Source organism: Myxocyprinus asiaticus, chromosome 5, assembly GCF_019703515.2.
Source record: "Myxocyprinus asiaticus isolate MX2 ecotype Aquarium Trade chromosome 5, UBuf_Myxa_2, whole genome shotgun sequence".
Lineage (NCBI taxonomy): Eukaryota > Metazoa > Chordata > Actinopteri > Cypriniformes > Catostomidae > Myxocyprinus > Myxocyprinus asiaticus.
Genome location: NC_059348.1, coordinates 40,213,706 through 40,230,722, shown reverse-complemented (window position 1 = coordinate 40,230,722; position 17,017 = coordinate 40,213,706). Strand labels below are relative to the sequence as shown.

The 17,017-nt window shown below is 36.2% G+C and overlaps 2 protein-coding genes across 4 annotated transcripts in view; both read left to right on the top strand.

Moving 5' to 3' along the window:
• insra (insulin receptor a) overlaps window positions 1–3,180 on the top strand; it is a 103,039-nt gene extending 99,859 nt beyond the window's left edge. The window contains exons 20-21 of the mRNA XM_051698480.1: window positions 30–164; window positions 1,809–3,180. Coding sequence (XP_051554440.1) covers window positions 30–164; window positions 1,809–2,163 — 490 coding nt within the window. The 3' untranslated portion in view covers window positions 2,164–3,180. The remainder of the gene's footprint in view (window positions 1–29; window positions 165–1,808) is intronic.
• A 1,865-nt stretch (window positions 3,181–5,045) lies between these two features.
• The window catches only part of arhgef18a (rho/rac guanine nucleotide exchange factor (GEF) 18a), a 56,161-nt gene continuing 44,189 nt past the window's right edge, over window positions 5,046–17,017 (top strand). For all 3 annotated transcript variants that reach the window (XM_051698481.1, XM_051698482.1, XM_051698483.1), the window contains exon 1: window positions 5,046–6,473. The gene's annotated coding sequence lies outside the window, so the exon portion shown is untranslated. The remainder of the gene's footprint in view (window positions 6,474–17,017) is intronic.

Here is a 17,017-nt window from a genome sequence, read left to right as displayed (position 1 = left end):
TGCTCATGACCTATGCTTTGCTTGTTCAGGTCATTTGGCGTGGTATTATGGGAGATCAGTACTCTGGCTGAGCAGCCCTACCAGGGCCTGTCTAATGAACAGGTCCTTAAGTTTGTGATGGATGGAGGATACCTGGACAGACCAGACAACTGCGCAGACAGATTGTGAGTATTTTAAATTTACATTAAGTCATTTAATTGACACATTGCTTAAGTTAAAACAAGTTCTGGAATTTACTTCCGCCAAGCGCCAAATGCAGGTAAACGTTCCTTTCTATCAATGTCCGGATCAGTTTGTAGAAGTAATGGAACACATTCCAGTTTTGTCCTCAAGGGACCTCCCTAGACCTACAATCACGGTTGCAGGTGTTTGTAGATATGAAGTCTCTGTTATTACAGCTTAAATCGTGTGTCAGAATAATAGTTAGCAACATCAATATAATAGCTGCTCATCGATATCCTCAGTTAAGCCCCGTACTGTGAAGTCGCTAGTGGGCGTTCCTACTGCTGTTGCTTTAACATTATTGGTGGACTGCAAGTCTGGCCATAGCTTTAGAAAATCTGATCACAGATGAGATGTACTGATGGCAAAAAATTTATATATCATTCTAATTTGACAAGAAAGCAGTTATCTTGCCTCTTAAAATGAACATGTCTGCAGGGGTGATCATTGCATATCATAAACAAGATTTTCGATCTATCAATATATGAATCAAACTCACTCAGAATTACAACAGCTGCTTACACCGTTTTCTACACATCGTTTTATTAAATCCATGCATGTGGTTACAGACAAATAATATAGAACAGTGAAATCCCTCAAAACTTTAAAACTTCTCTGTCTTGCCTGCACTCGACACCAGTATGTCAAAGAACACGGATGGTGTGACGGATAACTTCTCTCCCATTGGAAGTTGCTCCTGAATGTCGCTCATCATTTGCATAAAGTTAGCTTTTTCTCAACATTGTTGTGTCGCTCGCAAGGCCCACTTCTTGTCACCAACGGTCTCTGTCAATTGTGTTGCCGAAAGTCGATGTGCTCTCATTAAACATTAATGAGATCCTGTCGCTATGTGTCGATGGCGGTGTGAACGGGGCGTTATCTAAAAATCTAGAAGCAAGATGAAGGAAAGACCACTTTCGGATTTTGAGTGGATGTGCGAGTAATTTTTAATAATTGCTTTAAAGTTAAGTTGAAGTATTGGGGTTGGAAACCGAGCAATGATTCTTATTCAGAACCATTTTTTAAAAATCCGTAATCGAATGATTTTCATGATGTTCAGTTCCTTTAATGGTTTTGGAATGTGCATTCTTCCGGTGGTGTGAACAGAAAACCTTTCTGAAGTACTTCAACAGTGTTTCCTGAACTACTCTTATAAGCTGGGTCTTTTCAGTGAATCAACAGCATGTAGCGTGTCCAGCATTGTCTGATAACCAAATGAACAACTATTATGAGCCAGTGTTGTTTGATTCCGGAACGAATGACTAAAATGAGCTGGACCTTTTCAGTGAATCAAAAAGACAATCGAAGAGATGGTTGAAATAATCTGAGTGAATTAATTGACTCACTCGAAATAAACTAAGAATAAATAAAATTAAGTTACTCATATATGTACCACCCTGATTAGTAGGCTTAAAAGTTCATTTCAGAGCCGAGTTAAAATTTCATTGTTGCGATTGTTGCAATACTAACTGGATATGTGTGGACCTCTAAAAGTGCATGGGTCTGTGGGCAAATTTAAAATAGGTTTCTTATGGATATTTCAAGCTGTCAGAAAATGATTCCTAATTTATTTCCTAATCATCCAGACATACCCTGATGCAGATGTGCTGGCATTTCAATCCGAAAATGAGGCCCACCTTCCAGGAGATCATCGAGATGCTCCGGGAGGATCTGCATCCCTCGTTTCAGGAGGTCTCGTTCTTCTACAGCGAGGAGAACAAGCCACCTGAGACCGAAGAGTTTGATATGGACCTGGAGAACATGGAGAGCATCCCGCTGGACCCTTCCTCATACTCTCAGAGGGAGTGCTGTCTAGATGGGGATGAGGGCTCGTCGGTGGGCCTACGAGGGAGTTACGAGGAGCACGTGTCGTACACGCAAATGAACGGCAGCAAGAAAAATGGACGCATCTTATCCCTACCACGGTCTAACCCCTCTTAATATTACTTAACCCCAACAAACTATATTAGATTGTTTTTTGTCATCATTTTATAGATTGACTTTTATCATGCTCTATATCAGAAGCCCCTCAGAAAGCAATGTCATGACTATGATGATGATACTGGGTACAGGCGTTATTTTGTATTGAAAGAAGAAAATACACATCAACTGCTTTTTTTCTGTTATTTTTATTTTTAATATTGCCATGTTTCAAAGACTGATCAAATGGAACAAACTGTGAAATTAACCTCAACCACAACCAGAAGGCTGCTTTAAACCTTACATCTCTGACTCTCCCCTCATCCACCAATGAATCTCCAAAAAAAAAAAAGAAGAAAAAAAAAATTATAATTTAAGAAAAAAGTGACCTTACTTTGTGGCCTGTGTCATTACTACATGGAGTTGTGTCTGAATCCGTATATTCTCGGTGTTGGTGGCAAACCTGTTGAACTTGGGAACTGTAGGATGACCTTTAGTGTCCTTCCAAGAACAAACTGTCTACAGGAGAAGCCTGTACAGTACACTGCTTTTCTACCTGCTATTCAGTATTCCAGACTACACAGAACGAACAGATTTTTGGACTATTTTTTTATTTATTTTCTTATCTTTGCTCTCTTTTTTCTTTTTCCCTGGTGTTCACACTTTTACAGCTGAAGGATATTTAAACTGTTTTCAGGACTAAAAGAGTTCCTCAGATTGACCAATAGTTGCTGCTTTGATATATTTTAGTGGGTAGATGATGAAAAAAGTATATATAAATATATTATTGATGTTTTTGTACATAGTTGATATGTCATCATTCGAGAGTTATTGCCGGTTGTAGAAAAGTTTTTACATGTTTGTCTCGAATCTTTATTTTTTCTATTCCAAAAATCCATACTAATCATCCTGGACCTCTGATCAGCCAGCAGCTCCAAGATGCACGGGAGTATTAGACGCCTTGGGCTTCAGATGTCTAATCTTGATATCAATGGGAAAAACTGCTGTAAATAAAGCAGTGAAGTGCATTCAAGAAGAGCCTATGGACATTTTTTTGTTGTTTTTACCATAGTTGCATTGTAATATATAGAAACTCTAAAGGGGGTTGCACACCGGACACGTCTGGCAGACGACATGGCGCGTTCTAAAATTCTAAACAACTGTTTTCAATGAAGGTACGCACACTGCCTTAAGAAGAGATGTTTCTTGAGTAGAATTGTGAGTGTGTCTATCAAAGCACAAATGCAATCCATGAGTCATATGGTTGGAAAAACTTCTCTGAACTGCAGCTCCAGGTTTTTCATTGCATTCTCACACTAAGTGATAACCAAGCTTTGCACAGGCATATAGTAAAAACTACAGATCCCGGTTCATAACTTACACCTGCATAGTGTGCATGCTGTAATGTTAGCTCAGTGGTATCTGGGACATCTGAAATAAATTTGGATCAATATTCATGTAAAAAGAAAAATTTCATTATGAGCGTTAGAATGTTAGTCCCACAGATTAGAAAGTTGGCAGTAGCTTTGTGTTAACACTTAAAGGTGGAGTAAACGATTCCTGAGAAAGACTGTTGATATACACGACAGAGAAAACCTTGGTGACCACATCAAGGAATGGACATCCCTCTCCGTGACAGAGCTTCTGTCAACAGCCTCCAACAGACACGACTGGAGAACAGTCTCAACTGCATCGTCCCATATGTTTCCCTGACAGACTGACAAGACAAATCATAATTTTGAGATATTAAATCATAATTATATACTAAATCACAATAATGAAATGGCTTTTTATCTCATAATTCTGACTTTTTTATCTCATAATTTGGGTATTTTATCTAAAAAAAACAACAAAAAACTTTTTATCTCAAAATTATGACTTCGTATCTCATTATTTTGACTTGGTGTCTCATAATTTTACATTTTATCTCATAATTTGGATTTAGTATCTCATAATTGTAATTTTTTTATCTCATCATTATGACCTAGCATCTCATAATTAGGGTAAAACAGAGCTGAAGACAAACCTTAGGGAAATTATATATTTATTTACTTTCTGGTCACAAAATGTATCAAAGTAAAAAAAGAAAATGGCTTTATTTGATAGGTGGAGCAACATAATTTGTGTGAAATGGAATAATAACGGAAGGTTGTTTTTGTTTTTATAAAAAAGGGAGCCTTTTACCACACACTTGGGGCCCCAAGGCTTTATAGTGTTTATAGTTATGTATAGTGCAAACTTTGTCAATGCAAATAATTTTGAGACAGCTAGATGTTTTTTGAGTAAAAATTAACCAATGCTTATTCAGAATAACCACTTCAGAAAAAGGTGCACCATTTCCTGTTCATTTTTAAAACACATCTGGCATTTCATAACATCTGAAGTATTTTACAAACAAATGAATTTCCATTTTTATTGGGTGAGTTAATGTGAGCCCACATTGAACATTGTTCATAACAAATCTATTCGCCCCACTTAAGAAAAAAAAAACCGAAAAACAATGTTTTTAATGGGGGCGTTTAACCCCTGCAACGGGGGCTTTTTACCCAAAAAACTATCCTATCACATACTGGATAGTTATTGAAAAACTTTTGATTTAATCAACTTGAACAAAACTGAAAATAACTAAAGTATTTTGTTATATGTCATAATTTCAGGGGGCTTTATCCCTGTTGTACCCTATGACTTTTTATCTCATATAATTTTGATATAACAAAGCATTATATATATTAATATATATACTGGCGGCCAAATGTTTGTAATAATGTACAGATTTTGCTCTTATGGAAAGAAATTGGTACTTTTATTCACCAAAGTGGCATTCAACTGATCACAATGTATAGTCAGGATATTAATAATGTGAAAAATGACTATTACAATTTAAAAAAAAAATTCAGAACTTCTTAAACTACAAAGTGTTTCTCATCAAAAAATCCTCAACGTGCAGCAATGACAGCTTTGCAGATCCTTGGCATTCTAGCCGTCAGTTTGTCCAGATACTCAGGTGACATTTCACACCACGCTTCCTGTAGCACTTGTCTTGTCGGGCACTTTTCACGCACCTTACAATCTAGCTGATACCACAAAACCTCAAGGGGATTAAGATCCATAACACTCTTTTCCAATTATCTGTTGTCCAAGGTCTGTTTCTTTGTCCACATAAACCTTTTGTTTTTCAGTTTCAAAAGTGGCTTTTTCTTTGCAATCCTTCCCATAAGGCCTGTACCCCTGAGTCTTCTCTTTACTGTTGTACATGAAACTGGTGTTGGGCGGGTAGAATTCAATGAAGCTGTCAGCTGAGGACATGTGAGGCGTCTATTTCTCAAACTAGAGATTCTGATGAACTTATCCTCTTGTTTAGTTGTACATCTGGGCCTTCTACATCTGTTTCTGTCCTTGTTAGAGCCAGTTGTCCTTTGTCTTTGAAGACTGTAGTGTATCTTTGTATGAAATCTTCAGTTTTTTGGCAATTTCAAGCATTATATAGCCTTCATTCCTCAAAGCAATGATTGACTGACGAGTTTCTAGAGAAAGCTGTTTCTTTTTTTGCCATTTTTGACCTAATATTGACCTTAAGGTATGCCAGTCTATTGCATGCTGTGGCAACTCAAAAACAAAGACAATGTTAAGCTTCATTTAATGAACCAAATAGCTTTCAACTGTGTTTGATATAATGGCAAGTGATTTTCTAGTACCAAATTAGCAATTTAGCATGATTACTCAATGATAAGGTTTTGGAGTGATGGCTATTTTTCAAATAGTGATGGTGCTGTTTTTTTTACATCAGTAATGTCTTAACTATACTTTGTGATCAGTCGACTGCCGCTTTGGTGAATTAAAGTACCAATTTTCTCAAAAACAGCAATATCTGTACCTTATTCCAAACTTTTGGCAGCCAGTGTATAAACTGTATATTTCATGTAGTGGAAATGGGCTTCCATACATTTCTGTGTTGCTGGAGCTACTTGAGCCTTGATGATGCCGTGGGGGGTCCATAAGGGGGAAAAAAGGTAGGAAAACAAAACAGGTTGGTGTAAACAACAGGCGCTGAGAGGGAACGGAGTAGTGCTACAACCCCGCCGCCTTCTGTTCCCGTCATGCCTTAAGAATGGAGCGCCGCTAGTGCGCGCGCTTGTGTGTATGAGGACACGGACACACACACACACTCATACTACATCACTTTCAGTACCCGTGTGTGTATGTGTGCACTTGTTGTAACCGGTGTGGCACGAATGCTTAAGAAAAAAACCCTGCCGAAAAAAGGGCTGGATTAGTGACGGTTGGGATTAAACCGTTTGGAATTAAAATGATGTGATGTTTCTTTCCAAATGGTGAGTAGAAACTTTGCAGCCAAAGTTTGCGCGAGTCGCCTTGTGTTTAAGTTTGTCACCGAGGCCTCGTGTTATTCAATTAATAAAGTGGTTTCAAGTTTTTCAAACATCGCTGAACATTTACACTCGTGCCCAGTGCATCTTTTTGCTCTTTTAGAGAAATGCGACGTCTGTTAATCGCTACTTTTCGAGTGTTTTTGTGGCCTGTCATTCATTTATCGCTGCCGTTGCTACTGAGAGTGTGACGTATGAGATTAGCAAAGTTTCGCTGTGATTTCAGAGTTAATGGTAACTCTTTAAATCTGAAATAATTCGTGTTGTTGTTATATTACTATGTAATATTTATTATTTCGAGGTGAGGTTCTCAATGGAAGGATATGTTTTCTCTACTATTTGATTACTGTGTTTACACTTGTCCTCTGGTGTCATGATGAGGAATGCAGGTTGGTTTACCGGCTTGACCATTACATTCCTTGATAAATAACTCATTCACTCATGATATGATGTCAAACGTATCTACCAGTTTCACCAGTGTAAGATCTAAAAAGTAAAAGGACAGAGGTTTGGTCGGTTTGTGGTTAAAAGTGCCTTAAATCGTGTCTGTTTCGCTGTGGGTGACGATGAGTTACCATAAAATGGTCAGTATAACTATTAAAACATGCACACTGACCATAACCTACTGCATTCACTCAGGTCACATGCTGATAAGAAACTTTCAGGCTCAGTAGACAGCTGCTTCTGTACTCCTTTGTCCACCCATTCCTGCTATTTCATCATGCCCCTTGTAGAGTCAAACACCACAATCTTATATATAACCAAGGCAAACTAGAATATCAAAAAAATCCTATCTTAGACATGCAGTTTAAGATCAGCTTCTTTTAAGTCTGTGTGTAATCTTCAGGCTTTTTTTTTTTGTGTGTGTGTTTTGTTTTGTTTTGTTTTTTGTTGTTGTGAGAAACAGGGAGGCTTTCTGTATTTTATCTCTAGTGTTGATGTGGGAGAGGGGGAGGTTAGCTTCATGGTCACAGACCTTTTTCCACACAGTAACAGAACTGGTAAATCAGTTACGGCATATGCAAACAAGAAAATGTTTCACATTTTACTGCCTTCGTCCAACTATCATGGCAAGTAACCCAGTAAAAATGTATCCGATGCCCTCCCTCCATACGTGTTTTAGTTTAGAATGGAGGTTTTTAGTGTAGAAGATAAACAAAGATTGGAGAAGAGTCAAATTTCATGTGTCTTATGTTCAGCATTGTGTATATACAGAATATACTACAGAAAGGAGGGCGTTTTTTGTTTCTATGCTTGTGCTGCAGACTGAGGCAGCCTGCTTTTCTCGTTCGGCTGATAAGCACAAACCCTAGTCACTTCTTGTTCTGCTGTTGGAGTTGTCATTCAGCAAGAGTGGTGATGTAATGAATACACCTGAAGCAATCGAGTTTTATGTAACTGGGTGTTTCTTCAAGTCATGATCATTTCCACCACGTCTCGTATTATGTGATGTTTGATAGCATTTTGTTATGGAAATGAGATGTTAAACATTTTTGAATTAAATGACAGACTCGCTTGTCTTGCTAATAATATTTGCATAGCTGTAGCAGTTTTTGTGCTACAGTAAATACATACAATTTAATCATATTTTCACTTTTTTTTTTTTTTTTTTGCATTATTTGACAAAATTACAGCATGATCGGAAATGGCGCACAATAAAATATTCTGTTCACAGGTGAAATTCATTTTTGTTGTTGTTGTCAGGATCTAACAAGTTATTAAAAAATACACTAAAAATGCATTTCTTACAAAACAAAATACTCTGATACACCTTACCTATGATGAACATATTTTCAGTTATTCAAAGTAATTTTGGTATTTTTTCTGGGGTTTTATAGTGTTACCATTCGGGTACAGTAAAAAAAAAAATAGTCTCAGTAAATGCTTCTTGAAAATAAATGTTGGCATGAGTAGTGCAGAATAATCTTCTATGGTTATTTCTCTAAAAAAATGAGCAGTGAAACCATTTTGTTTTAAAATACTTATATCATTTGAAAAAATGTTGTCCACCAAATTCAAGTCATTTGGTGTAACCAACATGTTGATTGCCGTTTTGTTGGTATGTGACACACAAAAATCAGATATTTTGGAATTTTTATGAAAAGGCACATTTTATTTCAGTAACCCTGAATTCTTGATATTCTTGACTCAAAAATTAATGATATTTTAAAAAAAAATTTTTTTTTTACTTGTAACATATGTTAGAATTTTTTTATTTTTTAATTAATGATTAAATTGTGAACACTCATGTATTCAGTGTACAAGGAATGTATTTTAATACCTATATAATTATTATAAACATAATAAAAAAATTGCATTGGTTTGTTTTTCACTCTTTGTCTAGATCATTATAGTTTAATGATAGTTTAAACTAAAAAGCTGATTTATATATTTTTATAATGGATATTATTTCATAAATTGAAAGTCTTTGTCTAGGACATAGTTAAAACAATAATATCTGTACATTATATAAAAACAGTAAACAGTTTTCAAGATTATAGTGACTATGTAACAAAAAGTTTGTTAGTTTGAATAAAAATCAACCCCTGATACATACAAATCCCAAACGTTGAAGTGACACCTGACTGCACAGGGTAAATCTAAATATTCATTAAGGTGCAGCCTCCTAGTCAGTATCCTTCTCCTCATAATGGAGCACAGGTCGCTTGTTTAGAGGCAGTAGGCTATATGATTGATTTGCTCTTCTGGTTTGCCTCTCTTTCATTTATGTACCATTAAACCTTGATGCACTTTACACATGGTAAACTTTATGAATGAATGCACTGTTTGGATAGCAGGGCGCATATTGTTTGAGTGCTATTAAGCACTGTCAGTGTATTTACAAAGTGAAACAAATGCTTTGTTGGAGGATGGAACAGTTTACCACTGTAACAGCTGAGTGCTTTAAAACTTTAACCAACTGTAATTCATACATGTTTTTTCTCATCCAGACAGTTTAATTTAGATCTTTAAAGCACTACGGTAAAATGGAGGATGAGTTCTTGTCAGTGATATTGTGTTCATGAATGAATGGGCACTGTAAATTTCCCTTTGCTTCATTCTCATTGGCTGAAAGTCAACTGTCCTGCTGGGTGTCTCTCCCCTACATGTCCTCAGCGTACTGTTTGTATTGCTGTAATACATTTTGTTAATTTTCAACTGTGATGTCAGACAATAATGATTTTTCATTTATAATTTGTCAGGATCTGGCCTGTAGTTTCAGACTGATCTCACAGTGAAATTGGACTTTTAACTTTTCTTTAGCTGAAATCGGTCTGTACTTACTGAAATGCAAAACAGTGCCCCCAGTGGCCAAAGCGGTAAGTGTTGTTGGGTGGGTATGGTCATGTGTGAGCTTCATGTTCCGGGTGAAATGTCCACAGAGGGGCGCCTGAAGTGAGTTGTTTTCAGCTGTAATACAGTGATGAGGAATGCATATTTAATAAACTAAACTGTACCTCCCAAACCTAAACCTAACCATCAGTGTAGTAAAAATTAGGGATGCACCGATTCCGATATCGAAAATCTCAGTATCAGCCAATACCAGTGTTGTTTTTTTGCATAATCAGTTTAGAATATCTTTACATTATTGTGTGGAACTAATTGGGAGTAGTCTTTTTAATATGTAAAGAAACACAAACACAAAACTACACATTATTTCAATATAAATATATAGCTTATTAAGAAACACTTTATTATTAACTAGTATACTGGAAAATGTAGCAGCAAAATTAACAGTAATTCCAGTTGTCAAGTCTTCAGTAAAAAAAAAAAAATATATATTTTTTTCAAAAATGTTTCAACTTGCATCTGGACTTTAAAGGATTCAGATCTCTCTTTTGTTCAATGTAGTTGTAAGACATCAGCCCACTTTTCACACAGTTGTTTTTTGGAACCCATTCAACTTAAATATTGTTATAAATTGCAAAAAAATACTAATGACAATAATGATAATAATAATAATAATAAATTGTTATTAATATTGACTTTTAATTTTAATTTAAATACAACAGCAATATATTTAAAGTGTGCACTTTTTAAACCCTCACACTTTTATTTTGACATTCTGAACTCTCCAGGAAGTCCTGTATGTGTCTGTTTGTAGGCAAGTTCACAGTAGTTTAATTCGCTTCTTATTCAAATGCTGGTAAAATGCACCTCCGGTGACGTTCTAAATGCATATTATAAGTGAACTGAACTATTGAGCATCTATATCTGAGATGCTGTTCTTGAGTAGTGCTCAAATATTGCACTCCGCTGTGAAGGCTAAAAATAGCCATGAGTGCATCACCAGCCTTTGTGTGAGTTTATGTCAACAGAGCAGCACCATTCACTAATGCGCTGGCACTGCGCATACTATATATTTACTTATTAAACACAGCCTTTTGTGATTCACAGTGCAATCACACGTCTTCAAGTGGCTTTGAATAAAATGCACGGGTCATATGAATTGCTTTAATTGTGGTTTAATGGTCATTTTTGGAGCTTGATAGTAACTAACATGATTAACACACAGTATCGGATTTGGATCGGGCTTGTCGGACCGATAACCGATCCGTCTAAAAGCTTCAGTATTGGAGCCGATACCAATTTAGGTATCGGATCGGTGCATCCCTAGTAAAAATGTAATGCTAGAGTGAACAATGCAACCTTCCGAATCGTGCTCGTCACTGATTATGGGAACGTGATTACATGGGGACTCGGAAACAACATGCCGACTTCCTGTGTGATCATGTTGGTAGATTTCTCTTTCACATAAGCATAATATTACATTTACACATACATTCATGTAAATGTAAGCACAATATATACTTAATATAGGCCAAATCCCTTGATTTGTTTCGTGATTTTTGTCACCATCTTCACTGGGTATCCTGTGAATTCTCCTGTGCCCTCTCTTTGTTTTGTTAATTTTTTTCAGAAGGATACCTACCACTTTAGACAGGTTTGCCAACTTTGGTTACCTGGTTGGAGGGAGATTTTGATGAAATGGCCGGGCCGCATTATTGTACGGAAATGTTCAAGCCCTTAATGCGGCCCTGGACATAGCATGCATATTTGATACTAGTACTATAATTTCCAACACCACAAGACCTAATCAAACCCCACAAGGCAATTAATGACCTGAGGTACACTATCACACAAAAGCTCAAAGTTGGTTGGTTACATAATTGTAATTGACATAATTACTTATTAGCCTCTTGTTTACATTGGATATCTGGAACCTTTTGAATTTGACAGTTTGAAAATGTATTTACCTGCAGTGGTCGTTCACAAGCTGCTGACAAGTTGAACTTTTCATCACTGGCAAACGATAGGGTGCATTTGTAGGTTTGACTTTTATTAATTGTAGATAAATATCCATTGCAACCAGCATTTTCTTTGTTCTCTGTGTTTTAATTAAGTATTCCATTTGTGTGTTTTGGTGAGTGAGAAACTGCTCAGTGGTTCAGTGTGCATGTGATTAGTCTATGAGTGTTTCAGATTGAATCGCAAACCGATTTAGACTGTTTTGGTATCACGTGTGACCAATTTACTGTAAAGAACCAACTCAAAAGAGTGAATAATTTGTAAATATGACATCTTTAGTTCTGATCCAAAACCGCTGAGAGTAAACACAGGCTACATGGCATGATGCAAAATGCAGTATTGTAGCTTTTTCATTGTAGCTACCTAATCAACCAAATAGCTTCACTACTGAAAAGCGACTTAGCAAAAAGTAGCAAAGCTACCACCTCGCTACTGAGAAACGTAGTTAAGCTAATAGCTTCGCTATTTGTTGTGACACTACTGCCCATCACTGCTAATAGTTCTCACAACATGGGATTTGTGCCTCTAATGCTTTAGACACCCTAGTATACCCTGTTAATAGAAAGTGCCCTTCTCTCTGAATGTGTTTATAGATTCCCTCCCCCAGTGAAAAAGAAAACCACTTTCCAAAGATAAAGATTCACACACAAGAAGAAGAAGGGAAAAAAAGCCTGTTTTCTGTAAAGTCATGTGTCTTCTGTTCCTTAACCTTGTCTGACAAGCGCTTAGGATTCTGACAAACTTAAACCAATTTGCTCTTTCGGAGAAGAAACAGATTTGTTCCAATATCCTGTTTTCCAAGTTGACAACTGGACCAGTACAGAGGCACCACCCCTTTTATTTATTTATCCTGTGTCAAGTAGCACCTTGTGTTGATCTGTCCTCCACGCTTGCACGTGGCTGTGCTGGAGACAACACAAAACAGATCATAGTGGTACAAGTTTGCCAGAAGTTTAACCACAGTGATCCATGTCAAACAGACTTCTGTAACCTTCACCTACAGAGCATAGCAAAGGCACGCAAGGATCATTAAGGTTTATTCCATAATAATAAAAAAAATACTGCGTATAATATGTCTAGTCAGTAAGTTTTATATCACTCAATTTTGTGTATTTGGATTCATTTAAAGTCCTCTTTTCATGAATGTCTTTAGACTGTTTTGAGTAATAAATAATGGTCACACAGGTGCTCAGGATTCATTATCAATTTTATACCACCTGTCTAACTCATCTTTAAAAAAGAATCCTGGTTAAATACAACTGAAGTTCTGAAGATATCATTATCAAAGAAAATAATTTGTGATTTTTTTAATTGTTTTATGATAATGCATTAGAGGTCGACCGATATATCGTATTTACGATTAATCGGGCCAATAGTTGCGTTTCTTAACTATCGGCTATCTGAAAAAATCAACTATTGGTACACATATGTATGGGGTAATTCTAAGGACACACAAAAACAATTGTACGTCTTTACCTCTTGGTGGTGCTATAATAGTAAAAAATGTCAAAATGTCTCTTACTATGGAACCGTTGGACCGATCAACTTGAAATTTGCATGCAGTGTCTTTATCCAAGATGACATCAAGATCTATGAGGACATTCACATTCCATGAAAAACTTGACCGCCATCAATAAAATTAACTTTTAGCTTCTATTTTAACTAGGCCTAGGCCGTTTGCCCGATCAGAACCAAACCAGTGCAGAAAGATTCTCTGGAGTCCTTTTAAAAATTTATATATATAAAAAAAAAAATTAACTTTCAATTCAATTCGGTGGCGCCATGTGAGGTTTGGACATGTGAACGGCAAGCTCTGCGCACTTTGCTAGTTTTAATACTTTTTGTGTCATAAACCGGTGAAATTCGATACACCCTGATTCTTAATTGTTCTAGAAAGACAATATGTCAAAGAATTCAAAATCCTCGGGCTCTGGAGACAATAAAAGACACTGAACTTGACCCTCCGAGGAAATGGGCGCCTTTTTTGTTTCTTTTTGTGCTGGTTCTACCTAGCGTCTGGAGTTTGTTTTGTGGAATAGCACTCCTTCGGGACAGTGTTGTGGATAAATCTGCACATTCTTTGTGCTTATACCTCCTATTGGTTTGAGTTTGTTTTGTGGAGTGCTTCTTGCAGGACATTGGAGTGATTGGGTCATTTGTTGCACTCATGTAGCAGTCGAATGGGCCGGCTCACTGAACATTCGTTTGACTGTCCAAGGAAACTGAACATTTTTTTTTTTTTTTGTGCTGGTCCCGCTAGCGGCTGGAGCTTGTTTTGCGGAGGAACACTCCTTCGGGACAGTTATGTGAATTAATCTACACATTCTGTGTGTTTATTCTGCCTATTGGCTGGAGCTTGTTTTATAGATTATCTTCTGTTGTGTAATTCTGTCTCACAAAGTTTTTATAGAATCACCGGACTTGAGCAATCCGATGTCAAAGTTGTCGCAGGGACTCTCGTAGGTGTACATGGACTGTTTGAGTTTAGAGGGATGGACGCTCGTTGGCGCTGTCGTGCTTGGGGTTAATGCGCACATTTTTCTTTTTTCTGTTTGTTTGGTTCAGGAGGAAGTTTGGGGTTTGATTGTTGTACTAATGTTGGAATGTGGTCTTTATCATTTTTTTTTTTTTAAACACAATTTTTTTTCTAATATGTAAAAATTAGTGCCCGACCGATACATCGGTCGGCCGATATTAGCCTTTCACTGATATATCGGTATCAGCGTATATTACATCTGTTTGCTTTTAGCCAGCTATAGTTTGTCAGTGCAGTCAGTAATGTAGCAGATTGAAAGGTAAACATCAGAGCATCTTTTTGCAGCTCAGCAGACAACGGTGTGGTGGTGGATTGTGTGTGGTGAGTGTTGATTTCACGCTTCGCTGTTACCTAGTTGGTGAGACACAATGCTGGAAAGTAAATAAAGTCCATCTTTTACTCTCAGTGGCAATGAGCTTACAGCTAACTAGCTAACCACGTAGCTACTTTCATACCTTGTCAGCGTGTAAACATGTATTCACCGAACTGTTTTGTTCAGGATTCACAGTTTGGTACCCCCTTCAGCCAAACAATTCCAGTCATTGCATTTATAAAATGTAATATTTAAAAGTCTGGTTTTCCAGACATTAAAATAGGATATGTAATAAAAGTAGATTTAATAAATAGTATATTTGCCCTGTGTAAATAATTATATATAGGAACTGTATCTAAAATAAATGAGGGGTGATACATACTAAAACAACAGGCTGGAAAAATAGACATTTATTCATTTTAATATCCTATATATATATATATATATATATATATATATATATATATATATATATATTTTGAATGTGTTGAAACTTGACACCGGGCGACGCACCCTAAAAACGGCATCGTTAGAACAGTTTCATGCTGAAGAGCCGCTTAAAAGTAAGTTTATTTTATTTTATTTATTTATTTTCTTTTAAAAAAAATTTCTCGTAAATGTAAATGAGTGTAAATGCCAACGCCATCATATATGTCGAAAGGACTGATCCCTGTCAACCAAAACATGAGCTCATTGATGTCATTAAATGAGTCTGCTTTTTTATTCCATCAGTTACTCCTGGTTGGAAGTTGCCATATATATTTAGTTTATATGTAGGGTTACGTGTTCTACCTACACTACCATTCAAAAGTTTAGGGTCACTTACTCATTCTTTATTTGTAATTTTTTTCTCACATTTTGGAATAATAGTAAAGGCATCACAACTTTGGAATAATAGAAATGGAAATATGGGAATTATGTTGTGACTAAGAAAATTCAAAATGAATCAAAACTGTGTTATATTTTAGCATCTTCAAAGTGGCCAGACTTTGCCTAGATTTTGCAGAAATATACTCTTGACATTTTCTCAACCAACTTCTTGAAGTATCACCCTGGGATGCTTTTTAAACAGTATTGAAGGAGTTCCCATCTATATGTTGGGCACTTATTGGCTGCTTTTCTTAATTATTTGGTCCGTCATCAATTTCAAAAATTTTTTTAAAATAAATTTTAGTTTTGTAATGAAATATATTATATTAATATGGTGGGACAATTATATTTTTGTCTACAAAACTAATTTCAAACATTTAAGCATATGCCTTCAGATCAAAAGGTTTTTAAGATCATGAGAAACATTTCAGGCAAATGATCCCAAACTTTTGAATGGTAGTGTAAATTTGATGGCGCAACAGTCAAATATTAATTTGTGACTTAGTGCCCATTTACGCCACAACTAGGCTAAGTTGTAACGTACGTATAGCTGGTGCAACCGGCCCCTGATGTTTATTTAGCTATTTGTTTTATTTTTTATTTATTCTTTATTTTAATGGTCAGCAATTGACTAAATAGTACTGATGTTTATTAAACTATTTATTGTATTTTTATTTTTTCTTTATTTTCTCAGTGTTCATTTCTATAATTTGTTGACAATGTATAATAATAATGTGAAGTGTTCTTTGATAAAAATATTTGTTTAAGAAAGCAGCCTTCTGAGTACCTTTGCATAGTCATATTGGTGCAAAATCGGTGCACAATCCACATAGAAAAGATCTGTTTTCATTCCAGCTCAAAAATTTAATATATCGGCCACCATATCGGTAATCGGTGAATTTTCCCTCTCTAAAATCGGTATTGTATTGGTCTCAAAAATCCCATATCGGTCGGGCTCTAGTCAAAATGTCAAATGTTAATATGAGTGGATTGTCTCTCTCCACATGGAATGTGAATGGGTTTGGGAACCCCATAAAAAGATGGAAGGTTATTTATTTTCTTAAATGTAAGAAATATGATATAGTGTTCCTTGGAAAAAATGCATCTTTACCCACAGGAAGCTAAAAAATTTGGGAAGATATGGGGTGGACATGTTTTCTTTAGTGCTGGCTCAAGTAAGAGCAGGGGAGTCATTACACTAAGTAAGCATCTACAATTCAAATGTCTCAAACAGATTAAAGATAAATTAGGAAGAGTCATTATTGTTTTGACAGAAATTCAGGGGCAAAGGTTGATTTTGGCTAATATGTATGCACCTAACATTGATGATCAGGGCTTTTTTTTATAGATCTTGGAGAGATGTTGCAAGCCGCTGGCACGCCTCATGATATAATATTGGGAGGAGACTTTAACCTATTGATGGACTCCATCCTTGATCATAGGGAAGCAAAAGTGTGTAAG